The 16,193-nt window shown below is 40.2% G+C and overlaps 1 protein-coding gene across 16 annotated transcripts in view; it reads left to right on the top strand.

The window, feature by feature from the left end:
* The window catches only part of PAN3 (poly(A) specific ribonuclease subunit PAN3), a 73,297-nt gene that overhangs the window by 985 nt on the left and 56,119 nt on the right, over positions 1-16,193 (top strand). For 15 of the 16 annotated variants that reach the window (XR_004305969.2, XR_014942175.1, XR_014942176.1 and 12 more), the window contains one exon: positions 11,538-11,659. Coding sequence is in view for 11 of the 16 variants with exons in the window: in XM_085536320.1 (XP_085392446.1) it covers positions 11,538-11,659 (122 nt within the window). In the remaining 5 variants the exon portion in view is untranslated. Of the gene's footprint in view, positions 1-11,510; positions 11,660-12,391; positions 12,467-16,193 lie in introns of those variants that run through there. The other variant, XM_085536323.1, reaches the window with a different exon arrangement.

The following is a 16,193-nucleotide window of genomic DNA, read 5'->3' as shown; positions in this document are numbered from 1 at the left end:
CTGGTATTTGTTTACGTTAAGTGACTCAGTGTTCACATCCAGGAGCTTTTATTTATTTATTTATTTATTTGAAAAGCAGATGTAACCATGTTGAACTTCCTTCCTGCCTAGAGCTCTCAGCGTTTGATACATGTGTCAGGAGCCCAGGTGGTGAGCTCATGCCATTGAGAACCCTCTGTGCTCGGGAGAGCTGGGCAGTGCTTTGCCTTAACACAGTGTAGCTGTGTCCGCTCTTTCAGGAGGACCCTGAAACATAGAATTGCTCAGTGCTTTCTATTAAAAGATACCATCTCTAGTCGTTGATCGTTTTATCAAACTTCAGTTGTTCGAACTGAAGTCTGTTGCTTTTCAAACATACGAGCGGATGGGAAAGATTCACTGGTGGTTCTGTCTCTGTTTCTCTTTTGAATGGAATTAGGTGTGGAATACACTTTTAAAAATGATTTCTTTTTATGTAGATTAAAATCTAAGCTAGTGATTTCAAGCTTGGGGAGAGGATGCAGAGCTGACACAGGGATTAAAGCTTCCATATGAAGGATATTCGTTATTTGTTCGCGTACAGAAGAACTCTACAATTTAAGTCCTAAATCTAAGAAGAGAAATAGAACTTGTGTGCTCAGTGATTGATGTTGCTGAGTAGTTAAATTGTTTGGAAATCATGCTTGGATTGAATATGTTTCAGCCCATCAGAGGTTTAAGGCTCTGTAGAGCTTTAACTTTAGAGCTGCAGTTGCTGCTGACGTGAGTGCAGCGAGAATGGACCCCTCCAACGTTATCAGCAATTCCATGCTGGGGGAGCCTCCTCACATGAAGTTACAGGAGGCAAAAGTTTGAGCTGGTAGATGGATGTCTTGTATGAAGTGGTCTGGCTGGGGTAAGAGCAAGAGAATAAAGGAGGGAGAGAGCAGTGAAAGGTGAAAAGCCATGGAGTGGGCCCAGTCTTGCCTCTGGGCTTTTTGGCTTGATTTCATGAGGGTCTTTGTTCAAAATCTGGAGTTGATCTGTATAGGTCCTGAAAGCTAATGTCTAAAATTCTTACCTTGTCAATGTCTTGCTGTGTCACCAGTATGATTTCCAAGTGGATGGAATGAAAGCTGTTTTAGAAATGGATGTGAAAAGCAGTATACAAAGTTTCATTTAACCCTGAAGTTCTGAAGTGGAGAATATGAAATTAGAAAGTGCCCTAAGGTAGCCTGCCTATACAGTCCCGTTGTCCATCTTCCCTAATGCAGAAGCATTGTGGCAGTCTCTAGTTACATATGTGTCTGTGCTGACTTCTTTCTTTCTTACTGGACCCCAGCCTCATTCAGTGCATGGAGCAGATAATGCTCATTGAGTAATTAACCGCGTAGTCCTATTTATTATTAAAAGTGGGTCAGTGCCTCATTCTACCATGCGTGTTACTCTAATCCTGCTTTGAGTACAGGATTATTAATTTACTTATAGGTTTTTCTGTGGTAATCATGAGGGTTCCCCAAGTACTGACTTATTTTCACAACATAGGTGATGGGGACATTGAGTGATAAGGAGAGCAGTGAGAAGATGAGAAATATTTCAGTACCAGGCTATCAAGTGAAACAAGTAGGTGACGTGCTCAGAGCTAACCAACAGATATTTCTTCACACAACGTGTGGTTAAACTGTTCTATGCCAGAGATGTTTTAGATACTAACATCTGACAGGTCAGAAAGTCATCGGATACTATTGGAAGGAAGCTCTGTTTGAAGTTATTAAATTCAACAACACAAAATTCATTTCTGAGTCAAACTCATCATCCTCACCCCTATGTTTAGAGCCTTGTGGGAAACTTTGCCTTATCCATGCCTCAAGCTTGTGCTTTCATCTGCTCAGTCACTGCTGTCCAGCCTCAGTGCTGAGGTGGTGGGCTCAATGTGCCTTTAGCCTGACTACTTTGGCTTCTTGTGTTCTTGGGGAGCAAGAGTACCAGTGCTATTGAACTCCATCCACTTTCAGAAGGTGGCATCCGCAGCCCCACAGCATTTGGGGTACAAAACCATGACAGATATTCAGAGCACTGTGACTGCTCAGTCTTCCATGTGAGGTGTGCAGTTGGTCAGCTGTGAAATAAGAAGCAGAGCTTGTGATTACCTGCCTGGAGGTGTGTTGGTTTTGTTTGTTTGTTTTTTAAACAAAAACCTTTTCATGTAGGACTTTTATCGTAGAGATAAAGGAACAAAAGAAGGTGTTGGAAAAAGGTTTCTTCAAGATTTGTTAGTGGCCAAGACCTGCATGCAATGGTCTTTTAATGGACACAGGTACCAGGTGTCAGCCCAATTGGCAGGTGGAGCAGCAGTGGTGACTTGCCTGGGAAGACTGCAGAAGGAGCAGTGATGTGGGAATTAGTGTTTCTTAGTGTTTTGGGGGAAAGATACGACTGATAGGGTTTTAAGGTGCAGCTCAGGAAAGGGCAGATGAGATGCATGATAGTGTGAGAAACACTCATGTCTGCTCTCTGTTCTGTTTGAACCTTTACGAGCTCTGTAAGGAGCAGTTCAGCGCCTGCATTACTGCGTGCTGATGCTCGAGGGAGTGTCTAAAGAAAAGTGTCGTTATGTTAAAATCCAGTTGTAAATTTTGCCATAAAACATAGGATAGGTGGTGGCTGCTGCCAGTGCTCCTGTTTACCTGGTGCTGAGCTCTGTGACAGCAGAGCCAGTGCTGCTGGCCTGGGGACTTGAGGAGCTGACCATGGACACAGTGCTGCTGCTGGCTCTTTCTTGGGCTTTCAAGCCTTATTCTGTACAAAAATCCTTCATCAAGGAAACCTGATTTTAAAACAGATCACTATTTCTATAATGTGCCTGACATACGTCCACCAACAGTGCTGCTTTGCTTTTCTCCACAGAGAAAGCCTGGCAGTGCAGGCTTTGTTGCTTGCCATTGAGAAGAGGGAAAGAAGGATGGAGGCTTGAGTTGTGTTGGGTTGACTTAATTGCCGCTTTCTCACCCTGCAAGTTGTATGTTCTGAGGCTGGTGGTAGCCACAGTGGGTACTGACTGCTGCTGTGGCAACCTTGTGCAGTCACTTGGCAGTTAGCTTGGTGAGAATTATGACTTAGGCTTTGTTATATCCATAAGGAGGCTATTTTTGGGGTGGAAAGACAGATTTGTGTATATTCTTCTTTTTTAATTATTTTTTAAATGTGTGTAGGCCTTTACTAGTCCATTCTTCTTTAAACAAAATGAAATAGTGGACGTAGAAAAAATGGGAAGATAAGCCATTCAGGAAAATAGATATTAAAGGTAATCTGTTGGATTACGCTTCTTAACACAATGAAACAATAGTCAGGATTATTCTAAATATGGATTTTTATCATCATCTCTGGTAGTGTTTGAGTATTTGCAGGTTGTAGTATTAAGAAACCATCAGTTAGCTCAGACTTTAAAGGTAAATATGGTATGGTATGCAATAGACCAGCTTCTTTTCCCCTGGCTCTTCTTTGCTTGTGTACAGAAAGCAGCTACTGCAGTTGAAGTGCAGAGCTGAGAATTCCTTTTCCAGAGCTGTTTGTACTTCTTGTAAGTGATGCTATATTGGTAATTGTGTTACCTGAATTTTCTTATTAGAGTGATGCTTCATCTTCTGATTTTCCTGATGCCTTTTCCAGGAGCCGGTAGAGAATACAGTTTTGATGCTGTTTTACTCTCATTATTTATAAGATGTTGGAGATGATTCTGAGAATGGAATTTAGGATGATTGGTGGCTGTTCAGCTTAGCACATGAAACTTTCAGGGGAAAAAAAGCATGCTACTAATTAGGTTTGAAACTGATTTTTCTCTGTTTATATACTTGGAAGGTTTTCTTTACCGTGGGAGAAATAATTCCAGTCAAAATATTCCCCAGGAATTACAGATACTGTGGAGTACTGGTGATTATTTGTTTCTGGTAGTACCCGCTGTGCGTTGGGTATCTGAGTACTTAACAGTTGTTACAGTTTCAATTGCTTTCTTATTTCAAAGTCAAAAATGAAAAGGAGTGTTCGTTGTGGGGGGGATAGTCACAGACCTTGTGGGAGTGAACTCAAAGCTCTTATGTACAGTAACAACTTGAGGTTTTGATGTTTTTTCTTAAGATACTGAGCATCCCCACTTAGTTTCTGTCCAGCTGTTACTAGATAACTGGTTTTTTGTAGGTGTCACTGTAGGAGTGGGCCTGCAGGAAGGATTTGAATGCACAGAAAATAGTGACCTTGGGGACCAGCTCAGAAAGAGTTCCCTGTGTAAGGAACCACCTAGAAGCAAATTTAGACTCCTGCGGGAAAAGTGGACAAATGGTAAGTGAGGGTGGGGTGAGAAACATAGGGAGGAGCATCTCTGCAGGACCTTGAGGTCCAAGAAATCTCTTGGGCAGCTGTTGGAAAGGGGGTCAGTAGAGGGATTTAGGTAGTAAGCTGATGTGGCTGATGTTCTCCTTATCTGTTGTTTTCTAGTAATGATGTAGTACGTTACTCTGCCAGAAAAATGGTGTAGTGAATCCCTGTGTATTGAAGCTGAGTTGGTTTAGATCGTGCTCTGTGCTTGTATGTGTTCCATCAGTCTCTTGGAAGTTAAGTTCTGATGATGTGATTGTTTTGTCTGATCTTCAAAGATAATTGTGTGTTTAGGTCTGATTTGTAGTGTTTTATTTGCTTCCTTGTGACCTTTTACTCTTTTCTTTGAGAACTGAGATACAGAAACAATTCAAACACAGAAGTCCTAGTAAATACGTGCACTGTAGAAGTTGTAGTCAGACCGGTTACAAGACATGAAACTCCCTCCTGTCATTCATGGGTAGGCGCTCTCAGTTCTAGTGCTGATGAAATGGGCAGGAAGATCTTTCTTTTTTGTCATCTCTTTCCCACTCCTGTTGAAAATAACCAAGGCAGAACTTCAGAACATCTGCATCCATTTCATATAGATGTTTTTTATATTAGGAAGCTCAATTTTAGGTACCAGGAGGGTGTTAAAATTCAACTTATATTTTGAATAAATAAATAAATAGTGATCTATTGAACAACTTGATGCAATACATCAAGAATAGGGAGAGCTATTAAAGAATGTTTGTTTGAAAGCTTTGATATGAAATGGTTACATTAGCTTGAATTGCTTCTCCCGATAACAGAATGCTTCTGATGGCTCTTTTTCAGAAGTATCATTTTGGGTTTATATTATCACTGTGCTTTTGGACTTAGTCCATGAAGGAAAGTCCTGTTGTTGTAGGTGCAGTACAAAGACTGTCATGGAGCGAAAGGATGGTGCCTTTCTCAGGCTTTTTCAGATGCTTCTATGATAAGATAAAGATTTCTTTATTTATTTTTAAAGACAACCCAGCCATTTAATTTTTATGGTGAAGATTACTGTTTTCCTTTGCTTACCCAAGAGTATCTCGTCACTTAGTGGGAGTGTTTGTAAATACAGCAGCGTTTCCTAAACTGTTTTGCTTCCTGTCTGTCTTTCAGCCAGGTTGGTTCGTTTGCACTGTCTGCCCTCTGACCACACTTTCATTTACAGCAGCATAACCCAGTGGTGTGCTTTTACTTCTTGCTCCTCATGCCTGGGGGTTAGTGCACAGTGTCTTTGTCCACTCTCTCTGTTTCAGTGGTTATCAGTTGGATTTGGAATGTGGTTGTGTTTGATGAGAGGTGTAAAATAAGACCAGAAAAAGCTACTTGCTGTAGCAAGTTGTAACGGTAATATTGTTGCTTTCTCTACAGTGTCACTAAGATGCATTTACTGTTACATACAGTGCTCGGCATCTGCTCCAGACGTATACAAGCAGGGTAAGCACATATAGCACCTGGCTATACAAACGTGCCAGTACAAAGCAGAATAGGAGAAACAGAAGTTCCTCTGACACCACAGTGCTTCAAGGACACTAAACCAATTTTCTGAGTCTTAAATGACTTGCCATAGTTAGGCTCTGTATACAAAGTTTTATTGTTCTTGTCTCAATATTAGGCTAGCTAGCTCTAAAATTCCACTGGAGGTATAGCACTGTAGTTTTGGCTGCTTTATATCTAGCTGAGATAACAGCTTGGTCTCTGAATACACGTGTGCAGTGAACATGGGAATAAACTTACCCAGGCTGTATTGAGGTGGAGAGTGCCTGCTATTGTGGCTGCTCTGGGAGTTCCTATCCGGACTGCCTCAAATACAAACATTTCTTGCAGCATAAGGTAATTATAGTAAGATTGTTAGGCAGTGTCAGTAGCAAAACGATTTATTTCAATCTGTTTTATCACCTTGACAGACATCTTCATGTAGTTGTTTTGAAAAAATATGTCAACAAAAATCTTTTGGGGTCTTCAGGCTGTTCATTTTTGGGCCTGTATTTGGACCCCATTATTGTAAAGAACGTTGAGAACAGTTCACTGGATTATCAGTGCTGATGCCAAGGTTGTAAAAGCAGTACAGGGTAGTGGAGTGTTTGCTTACTGTTCGGAATGAAAATAATGGAAGTGCCACGTTTTCAGATAGTGTTAGTATTCAGATAATGCTAGTAAGACAAAACAGTGTTTAACCCACTGAAGCATTCCTGTTGAGTTCACTAAAGTACTACTCAAGTACCTGGGCTGTGATGAGATCCTTTGTGCCTGGTAAAAAATATATGACTTTGAAATAGGTAAGGCAAAAATAACCATCTGTTTTACTCCCCCTGCTCTTTGGTGCCTGCATCTGAAGGGAAGCCGACTTTGTGCTAAAATCCTGTGGGTGAAGAATTATGTAAGATGATATTTATTTTTAATTGCAGCTGTCACATTAAGCTGCAGTGTTACTCACCAAGCAAAATGTTATTGGATAATTAGTGTGTAAAATGTAGAAAGTACCTTCTGAATTTCTCAGTGTGCGTGTGTATATAATATATATATGTGTGTGTGTGTGTATGTATGTACATATATTTTTTCCCAGCATTACTAGAATATAATTTCTAGCTTTAATATCAATTGAATTTAGACACCACTTCTTGTTTTCATTTGTGCTTACCCAACATGTTTGCATTTATTTTACCATTGGATTCTTAGTTTGCATAATTATTTTCATATTTTGATGTTACCTGAGAAAGGAGACTAAACTCTTGCTGTTCCTCCCCTCCCCCCCCAGCCATCTCTTCTCCTCAGGTGCACCTGATGGACCTTTCTTCTTTTATAAGGAAGCTGTAGTTCCTCTCCAAGGAAGGGTCTGTTGAAAATGTATATAACTTCAACATGTGGAAAGTACTGTTAAAAAACAAAAACATGTTCCTCTGACAAGAATAGCCAAGCCCAGATTTTCTTTAAATTGTTGTCCAAATTTACTTACAGATATAATTGATGATTTTAAAAAAGAAGAAAACCCAAACCTCACTAATTTATATCTGTCATTCTAATAGCACTGTTTCAGAGTGCGTGCTTATGCCAGGAGAGATCCAGAGAGACAAATCAAATGCAGGATGTAGTAGAATAAAATAACTTCTGGACTTCTATTTTCCATTTTGTTTTTAGTACCATACTGCTTTTCTGGTGAAGTCCACAGACTTCTGGTTGAAAATCTCCTGTAGGTTATGTATGACAAGTGACTTTTTCTTTTAATGCTCTCAATGCCTTTGTCTTTGAAGAGCAAGGGAGAATTTATGATTTGCCAACTATTTGGCAGAAGGAAGATAAGCACTTTCTACTGCTTATAGAGAAGGCCAAGTGCCAAAACCAGTACAACTGCCTTTGCTGTTTAGGTGTTTGTTTAGTTTTCATTGCTGTAACAGCTGTTTCCCTCCTTTGTGCAGCACTGGAGTAGTGGGGAACGCTCTTGATTGGTTTTATAGCCAGGGCAGGGGTTTACTTACCTATGTTAGATGCACATTTTCTGTTAACATTAATTTTCTTCCTCCCTTCCTTAAGGAAGCGAATGCTTCTGCTCAAGCCAGTAGTTACAGCTTCTCAAGAACTCTGTTGAAAGTAGGAGCTATTGCTGAGAAAGCTCTGCCCTCTGCTCAATCGAGCCTCACTTCTCAATGCTTTTCCTGTGGAATGTATTCTTGTGGTCTTTGTCCTGCTGCTAGAGGTGTTTTTCTGGACTATTTGGATTAGTAGAGTAGGAAGGCAAATAGCTGAAATGCATCTTGGAGTGCAGCAGGTGGATCATCAGCAGAATTCAGTGGTGGATCAGCACTCCATTACAGAAGTCTGAGGGATCCCTGCAAGGAGGCTGGCTGCACAACCATGCCGTTGGACTTGAGGGCCTTCACACAGCTAGACAGTGGCAAATGTTCTGGAGTAGCTTTTTCTATCTGGTATATCCTGCATGTCAATATAAAGCCTAGACTTTAGTATGAAACAGCTTGGAGTGGTACGGATTGGCTTGTGTAGCAAATACTGCTGGTATTTGAGCAGCGCTAGAGATCAACATTATGCTGTACAGCAGCGTCTTCCGCATTGCTCAGCTTGGGATTGCTGCAGGAAACTTGCTGCTGTTTGCAGCTTGAGCTGCTTGGCACTGTGGGAACTGCATCTGGGTGAGGAGAAGAGCAGCTGGTCCTGCCTGCTTGCTTCTGCCCTGCGTTGGCTCCAGTGATTTATTTGGATAATGGATGACAGCAGCTATAGCAGCTTGCTGGATTACTGCCGTTGAGCTGTGGGGTTTATTTCATGCAAATGGGGCCTTTCACTTGCTTTGCTGAATATGGTAAAATCTTCACTTGAAGGTTTTCTACTTTCCTTTTTCCAGTTCTAATGATTTTGTGTATTAACTGTATCTGTCCAAGGGAGAAATTAAGCTAAATGGGTTATTGTGTTGATGTAGTAAAGAGCAGTTGAGCCAACTGGCTGTTCGTTAAGCGTTCAACAGACTGGAGCATCTCATAACTGATGCTGTTATTTAAAGGAGTCACTTCCTCTAGTTTGTTTAAAAATTGGATATAATCTGAATTTTGATGGGATTGTAAGATGAAAAGGAAGACAGTGCATATAGTCTACCTTGAAATGATACTTATTGCTCAAAATTGAAGTTATTTGTGGTCTTTCACAGTCAAGATGTTCTTGGTAATGGCTGAAAAGCAGGCAGATAGGTAGTTAAGAACAGTGTGGGCACTAAATAACTTCATGACAATGAAACTTCCCATTGCTACACATGGATTTGCTATATTACAGCTTTCTTGTGAGAAAAATATTAGGCCTTTGCCAGAAAACAGTTGTGTTAATATGCTGTCCTCCATAGTATGAGTTAGGTACTGAAAGAGAAAGTAAGATAACACTAACTGGTGTTCTGCACATGTTAATTTCCATGATGCAGTAGTTCAATAGTAATAACTTTTACATTCTTTATCCTCGTTTAGAAAATTTACATTCAAAAAAGGTATGTCTTTTTTTTACCTGAACCATGGCTTTATCTTTGTTTTTTTGTTTTAGGGCTGGAGAAGGAGGGGTTGTGAAGTTTGTTTGTCTGCTCTTCAGAATTAAAAGGAGGAAGTAGGGCATGGGTGGTGGAGACAGCTTTATTTTACTGTTTTAAGGCACCTGAGAATATATATATATATATTTTAACTTGTTATACTTCTAATCAGCATCTTTAGAGTCCTTTAGGTGTATTCTTCAACTCTTCAGAGTATACAAATAGTGTTGTAACTTTGGCAGCGATACTTCAAAAACTTGTTTTGGCTGCAAAGCTCGTGTGTGTTGCAACGGAAGTGTTGTGCTTTTTTTTTGATCTCTCTCCCCATTCAGCTCTTCATTGGTGGAGCTGTTGGTGTTAAGCCCGGCTGGTTAGTTCATACAGCTGCAGGCTTTGAGTGCATCTGCCTGGAGTGTGGATGCTGCTCCTTGTGGTTCTGGTCCTCAAGTCCTCCCTGTGATTTCTTCTGACTGTAGTTCTTTTGCTCTTCACTGTACCTGTAGTGTGGAAATGGCTTTGTGGTTTACATAGTCTCTTTCGGAGTGGAAATTCCCATTTCTGCAATGGGATATAAGGAGCGTGCCATTAGCTCTGCTATAAAATTCCAGCTGATTTCCCTTGAGAATTCAGGGCAGGAAGCTGTTTCAGTGTTACCGGTTGGCTGAAAGTCCACGCAGAAGTTTAAGTTGGGTAGTTTGGTACAGGATGTTCTTCTGAGTTGGATGTGTGCCTTTCTACCTTAGAGCTACCAATTTACTCATGTCTGTTGGCTTGTGCTGGCCCGGCCGTACAGATTAGTGTCGTTATAATTTGCTGTGGGTGTTTTTGTGGAAGCTTAATTTGAACTGCAACTTGTATACAACTGTAAAAGTCTTCTGTTATCTGAGTAATGCCTGCGTGAGTGTTTTGTGTTAATTATGACTGCTCTTGTTGTTCTCCTTAGTCTCACAGTGGCAAATTCATTTATTTGCAGTCAAAGTGCAGTGCTTGCATGTATGTCAGGGCCATTACTTCCAGACACACAATTTAGTGAGATTAATTTCTTCAGTTACATCCTTAACATTTAATTTCAGTCCAAATAATCTTTAGTCGCTTCTAATACGACAGTTGCTGCTTGGTGAAGTACAAGATAATGAGAACGGCAGTATGCTCAGGAAGCTTTTGAAGTGCTTGTATGTTGTGTGAGAGGACTTGAGGTGTTTTAAAATACATCTTCTGTACATCTTATGTGTCCATTCCTTTAAAAACTCCTTTTGATACATACATTTTAAAGATGCATATGCAAGAACATAGATTAAATAACCATCTATTTTTCAGTTTTATTTGTTTCTGTTTTCGTTCCATGCCTTGTTTTTATTGTTTATAAGATTCCTTCAAAATCTGTCACGTTTCTGACTCTCTGCATTCATGTTGTAACTCTGTGCTATGTATGCTGTCATTTAGTATCTGCATTCATAATTTTTTATGCACTTCCATTCCGTGTTTGTTTTGCTGATAAGATGGGCTTGAAGCACTCTGTTACCAACAGAATCACAGAATGACCCGGGTTGGAAGGGACCTCAAGGATCATGTAGTTCCAACCCCCCTGCCTGGCAGGGCCACCAAACATACACATTTACTAGATCAGGTTGCCCAGGGCCCCGTCCAACCTGGTCTTGAACACCTCCAAGGACGGGGCATCCACAACCTCACTGGGCAGCCTGTTCCAGGGCCTAACCACTCTCCTAGTGAAGAACTTCCCCCTAACATCCAACCTAAATCTTCCCTCTTTTAACTTAAAACCATTTCCCCGTGTCCTGTTATTGTCAGCCCTTTCGAAGAGTTTACTCCCCTCCTGGGAGTAAGTTCCCTTCAGGTACTGAAAGGCTGCAATGAGGTCACCCCGCAACCTTCTCTTCTCCAGGCTGAACAAACCCAACTCCCTCAGCCTGTCCTCATAGGGGAGGTGCTCCAGCCCCCTGATCATTGTGTCCCTCCTCTGGACCCTTTCCAAAATCTCCATGTCTTTCTTTTACTGAGGGCTCCAAACCTGGACACAGTACTCCAGAGTACCAACCTCCTATTGCTTTACTTTCCACACCTCAAATGTTTTTAAAAGATGTCATCACATAAACCAATGATTGTCTACATTTGTCTGAAACTATTTTCCTTTTTTTTTGTTTTGTTTCTCTTGTAGTTCCCGGAATCGATGGCGGTGGGTTAGCTGATGCTAGTCTCACAGATTCTTACTTTAGCACCAGCTTCATTGGCGTTAATGGATTTGGAAGTCCTGCTGAATCCAAGTATCCCATGATGCAGGTAATAGCAGAGAATTGCGTGGTGTTTCATTAGTTTGGGCTGGCATTACACCAAGAAGTGTTAAGTGTCCATGAGTCAGGAAAAGTGCATTGCTCTGGTATGTCATTTTGCAGAGTGTACTATGTATACTTTAATCTTGTGGACAGGAATGAAACTATATTGTTGTTTCAAAATTAGCTTGTTTTTATTGGCACTTATTTCAGCTGTTTGATTTGCCATTGCTACATATGTTAACTCTGCGCTTCTCAATCTTTTTGTGTTCATATCTTATTTGGTAATCTTTTACAAGATTTTGAGATACTGCAAAAAGCAAAAGTCACTGAAGCAAGGTGTGAACTGAAATCAGTCAGTTGCCAAGAAGAAAAAAACAGAGCTTATAAACGGTCTCTGGTGGCATTCAGTGTTGTTGATTTAAATATTCAAGTCATCTGAAATTTTGTTTTTCTATTTATGCTGCTTCTGCAGATGTTGACACAAGAGTTTCCATGAAGCGGAATTATGGTATAGGTGGCAGTTTGTCAGATTTAAAACCTAAATGAGCAGTGATTGAATTAACACATGCAGTAGTGTAATTCCCTCAAAATTGCTTTTAAAAGCTGAAAAGGTTGTTTCTCCCTGTACTCAGGGGTTTAAGGGTTTAGAAACTAGCTTTAGTTTCTGTTAAATGAAAGAGAGTGCAAGTCAAATAGTTCCCGCTGAGTCCTGACAGCAACTCTCTTCTTTTGTATCAAGGAAACTCTCCTTATGAGCTTACTTTGATCTCAGTTGTGGCTGTGTATTATGGATTGAAAAATAACTCAGCAAAAGGTGGGAAATAGGTGTGTTCCCTTTTTTTTTTTTTTTTTACTGCATGTTTTCAAGAAAACCAGATTTTTCTCATTCAACAGAATTGCAAAATTATCGAAACGTATATTACTGATGCATGATTTAAAGAGAGCATATTTAACCTCTGATCCCAGAGTGCACTGATGAATCTAGATATATCTTGTCCCTTTAGTAGCAAGTCATTGTTTTGTGTTGTTAAAGTGAATTCTGCAGCAACACTGACATCTTTCTAAGCACAAAGTTTTAATCAATCATAGTTTTTTCTAGAAATATGATGAATCTAATGTGAATGTTCACAGAAGTTTGAAATGCTAATGCCTGGCATATTATAGCCAAGACATTGCGTTTCTTTTTGAGAAAACAGAAGAAATCTCTGTGCCTCTTACCTATTGGAGGCTAAGGAAAAGTACTGCTGGAGGTGAATTGCATTATTGTTGGAAAAAGAAGTGCTGAGAGGCATTAAGCTACAGTTTAAACAAGTGCATTCTTATGTGTATTTGTTTGATCTTTTTTTAAGTAATGTAGTTTAACTTCTTATTTTCATAGGTAAAGCTGTCAATGCTGTTTTGGTTATCTGTCAGCTTCTGAGTTGAGACCATGCTGCCAAAGTTACTCACTTTGCTATGATTTTTTCATGTCATTCATCTTTCTGGAGAACAAGGCAAGGGGAATATCTGACTTCCATTTCAATGAAACAAGTGCTCTGCAGTTTAGAACAGAGGATTTAAGCCTGATGAATCAGTGGTTGCATCAAGGATATATCTATTGCTGCCTTTATGCAAATTTGCCCAGATTTGGTGTCTTGATAAAACCTTCCAAACTGGTTTATTTAGCCCCACTGGAGGCTTACTAGGAGCTAGATAATTTAACAAAGATACAGCCTGCACTGGCATGTTCCAACATGAGTTCATTCCTGTTGCTACAGTGTTGGCCTGATCTAGGCCTTGGTTGAATGCTGATCAGGAATGCTGATCTTCCTTTACCTTTTTCTTTTCATCCGCTTTATACTGAAGCAGCGCAGAAGAGAGTATTTGGTAAAAAAAAAAAAAAAGAGTTGCATCTTGGTTAATTGGTGTGGAAAGGCAAAGAGACATGCTGTGGGCTTAGAGAAACTGAGTTGAAGATGAGTAAAAAAGATGCTGGGAGGACAGAGCCACAAAGTGTAAGAGCAGAGAGGCTTTCAGAATGACGAGTGGACTTGTGTGAGGGAGGTGCATACAGTTCCTGATGAAGGAACAAGGTGGCCTGTTGCAAACTTCTGTTGTTGTAGCATATGAACAGGACAGGTCTGCGTGTGTGTGTGTGTTCTTTTCTGAACCCTAAAATCAAACTAAGATACTGCAAATTTAGCATTCTGCCTGTCATTGAAACAAAAATCTGCTGCAAAATGTCTAATTAGCCTCTGCTTTGCTTGTGCAGATGAAAGTGTCTATTCCATCCCTGAGCTACTTAGTCATCTGTGATGGATCTGTGCAGTTCACGGACAGATACATCAGTGATCCAGTATGAGGAAACTTTTCAGCTTATTTATTTTTTTACTGGGGAAATAGCACAAACAGGCAAATAAATACGCAACGATAAGAAATGCTAGTAAGGTACGGTTAGACGTTAAGAAAGGGTCAGTTTAGTTTGCCAGTGCAACTTTGAGTATATATATTGAGATGTATTCCCCTTAACACTGTGTAATTTTTCAGTAGGAGAATTATGAGGACTTATTCAGAACACAGATTGCATGGTGTATACCTGATGAGCATCCATTTAATAGTCAGTCAAGTGTGCATCTTATAGTTCTATGCCTGACTTTTGCATGCTATTCAAATTGTTTTCTTGAAGACTACTAGTTGGCATTCTGCTTCAGGTTGCTTTTGTTGTATGTGATGTTTACTTTTCCTTTCTAAAGTAAAGGAATGCTTTCCTTAATAAAGAAGAAAGCTGTCTGCATTTTATGGAGGCATGGGAAGAAAAAGATGACCAAAAAAACCCAAACAACAGCAATGTTACCTGTGCCAGAGACACCAGAATTTTTGAATTTAACCTATATGACTGGAAGGTGAGGAATGGAGTTAGTGACTCTGTGTAGAAGACTTGGTTGAAGTAGCTTAGCTGGTCTCAGTCTGGTGAGGATAATAATAGTTGGTCTGTTGTGGGTAACGCTCATTTTCTTTCACTATGAGATAGTGAATAAAACATGGAATGCAGACTAAATACCTTCCAACGTTATTACCAGGAGTTCAATAGATAAGTCTAAGACTTGATAAGACTATTCCTAATTAATCTTAAGAATGCATTTGTTACCTGAAGCAAATAGAACAAGTTTGATGAAAACAACTGTGGTTGTGTGCAGTGTGGTTATCGTAACACATTTGTAATAGAGCCAAACTGCCTCAAGCAAAGTTACTATCCAAATTTTGCAGTAATGTTCTTGCATGCAGTACAACAATGTTAAGTAAGCAGCACAAGGAAGGAAAATGAAAGTAAATTGTATCATGATGAATTGAGGAAATACAGTCTTTGAATAAATACTACAGCTAGTTAGTGATGAATATTTCTTCAGAACTGATCTTTCTGACTCTGAGATCTCATTTGGATGCATGAAGAATATTTCAGGAGGTCCGGAAACTTATTATTGAGATTCGACCAGTGGTAACGGTGCAGCTGATGATGATACCCAGTTTGCAGAGGGGAAAAAAAGATGAGGGTAAGAATCCCGAGAACTGCTAAGAAGAGGCAGGACTTTTAAAGTGGCCGTTGTTCTAATTCTTTGTAGTTCCTTTCTAAAAATAGGAACTCTTTGCATCATTCTTCTGCTCTTCCTGTTGCATCAAAATTATGTGCTGTTAGCCAACCTTTCATTGCCTTCTGTCAAAATTGTATGCCAACCTTTCATCGCCTCCTGTTGGTCCCTTCTATTGTTTCTAGCAAGTTTAATATTGATTAATAGTCTCCTGTCATCATCGGTTTGCATTTTCCTGTTTTACAGTTCTGTTTCATGTGTCTTTTCTTCTCTAAATCTGCATGTGCTTTTATATACACTGTATTTGCAGTATTGGCTTCCAGCTTACCATAGTGTGTATTTTCTGTTTTCTCCATCTCTAATAACAGAGCAGGCCTGCTCTGCACATGGCTCATAGGCTGCATGCTGTCCCCAAAGCTGTTCTTTTTCCTTTTGGCTTACAAGCAGCCAAGAGACACTCTGAGATGTGGCTCAAGAAGCAGCTCATTCCTTTTGGCTCTCCCAGTAGCAAGGAGGCAGGAGCTGGCTGAGTGCCTGTAGTGCTTGGCTGCTTGGTCAGTCACTCTGCTTTTACCCTCGTGCTCCACTGAACCAACCACATTAGTACTGCCTCTTTCCTAGCTGTGGACTGATTGAGGTGGTGTGGGAAGGAGTCTCAATAGTGTTATGCTGGGATCATGAAAGGATATGTGAATAATCTGGGAGAATATAGGCCTAGTAGTACCTTGTCAAAACTTCTGATATCGTATTGATTGAATAACTTGCTTGCAAGAGCATAAAGCAGCAGAAGATGTCTTCACATATGCTGCTTCACAGAAATGTGTTTTTCTGTGTTTTGGTATGATGAGCTTTATAACTACGTGCCTTTCATTGGTCTGCAGGTTACATGTAAAGTAAAAAAGCACATTTTATCAAGTAATAGCTGTAAGTGAGATAAGAAAAAGGGGGTAATAGTCTTCAGCACCTAAGCTGGCA

Source organism: Coturnix japonica, chromosome 1 (genome assembly GCF_054131305.1).
Source record: "Coturnix japonica strain WE chromosome 1, WE-NBRP24, whole genome shotgun sequence".
Taxonomy (NCBI): Eukaryota; Metazoa; Chordata; class Aves; order Galliformes; family Phasianidae; genus Coturnix; species Coturnix japonica.
Note: the sequence above shows the minus strand (reverse complement) of the source record. Positions and strands in the feature narration are given on the sequence as shown.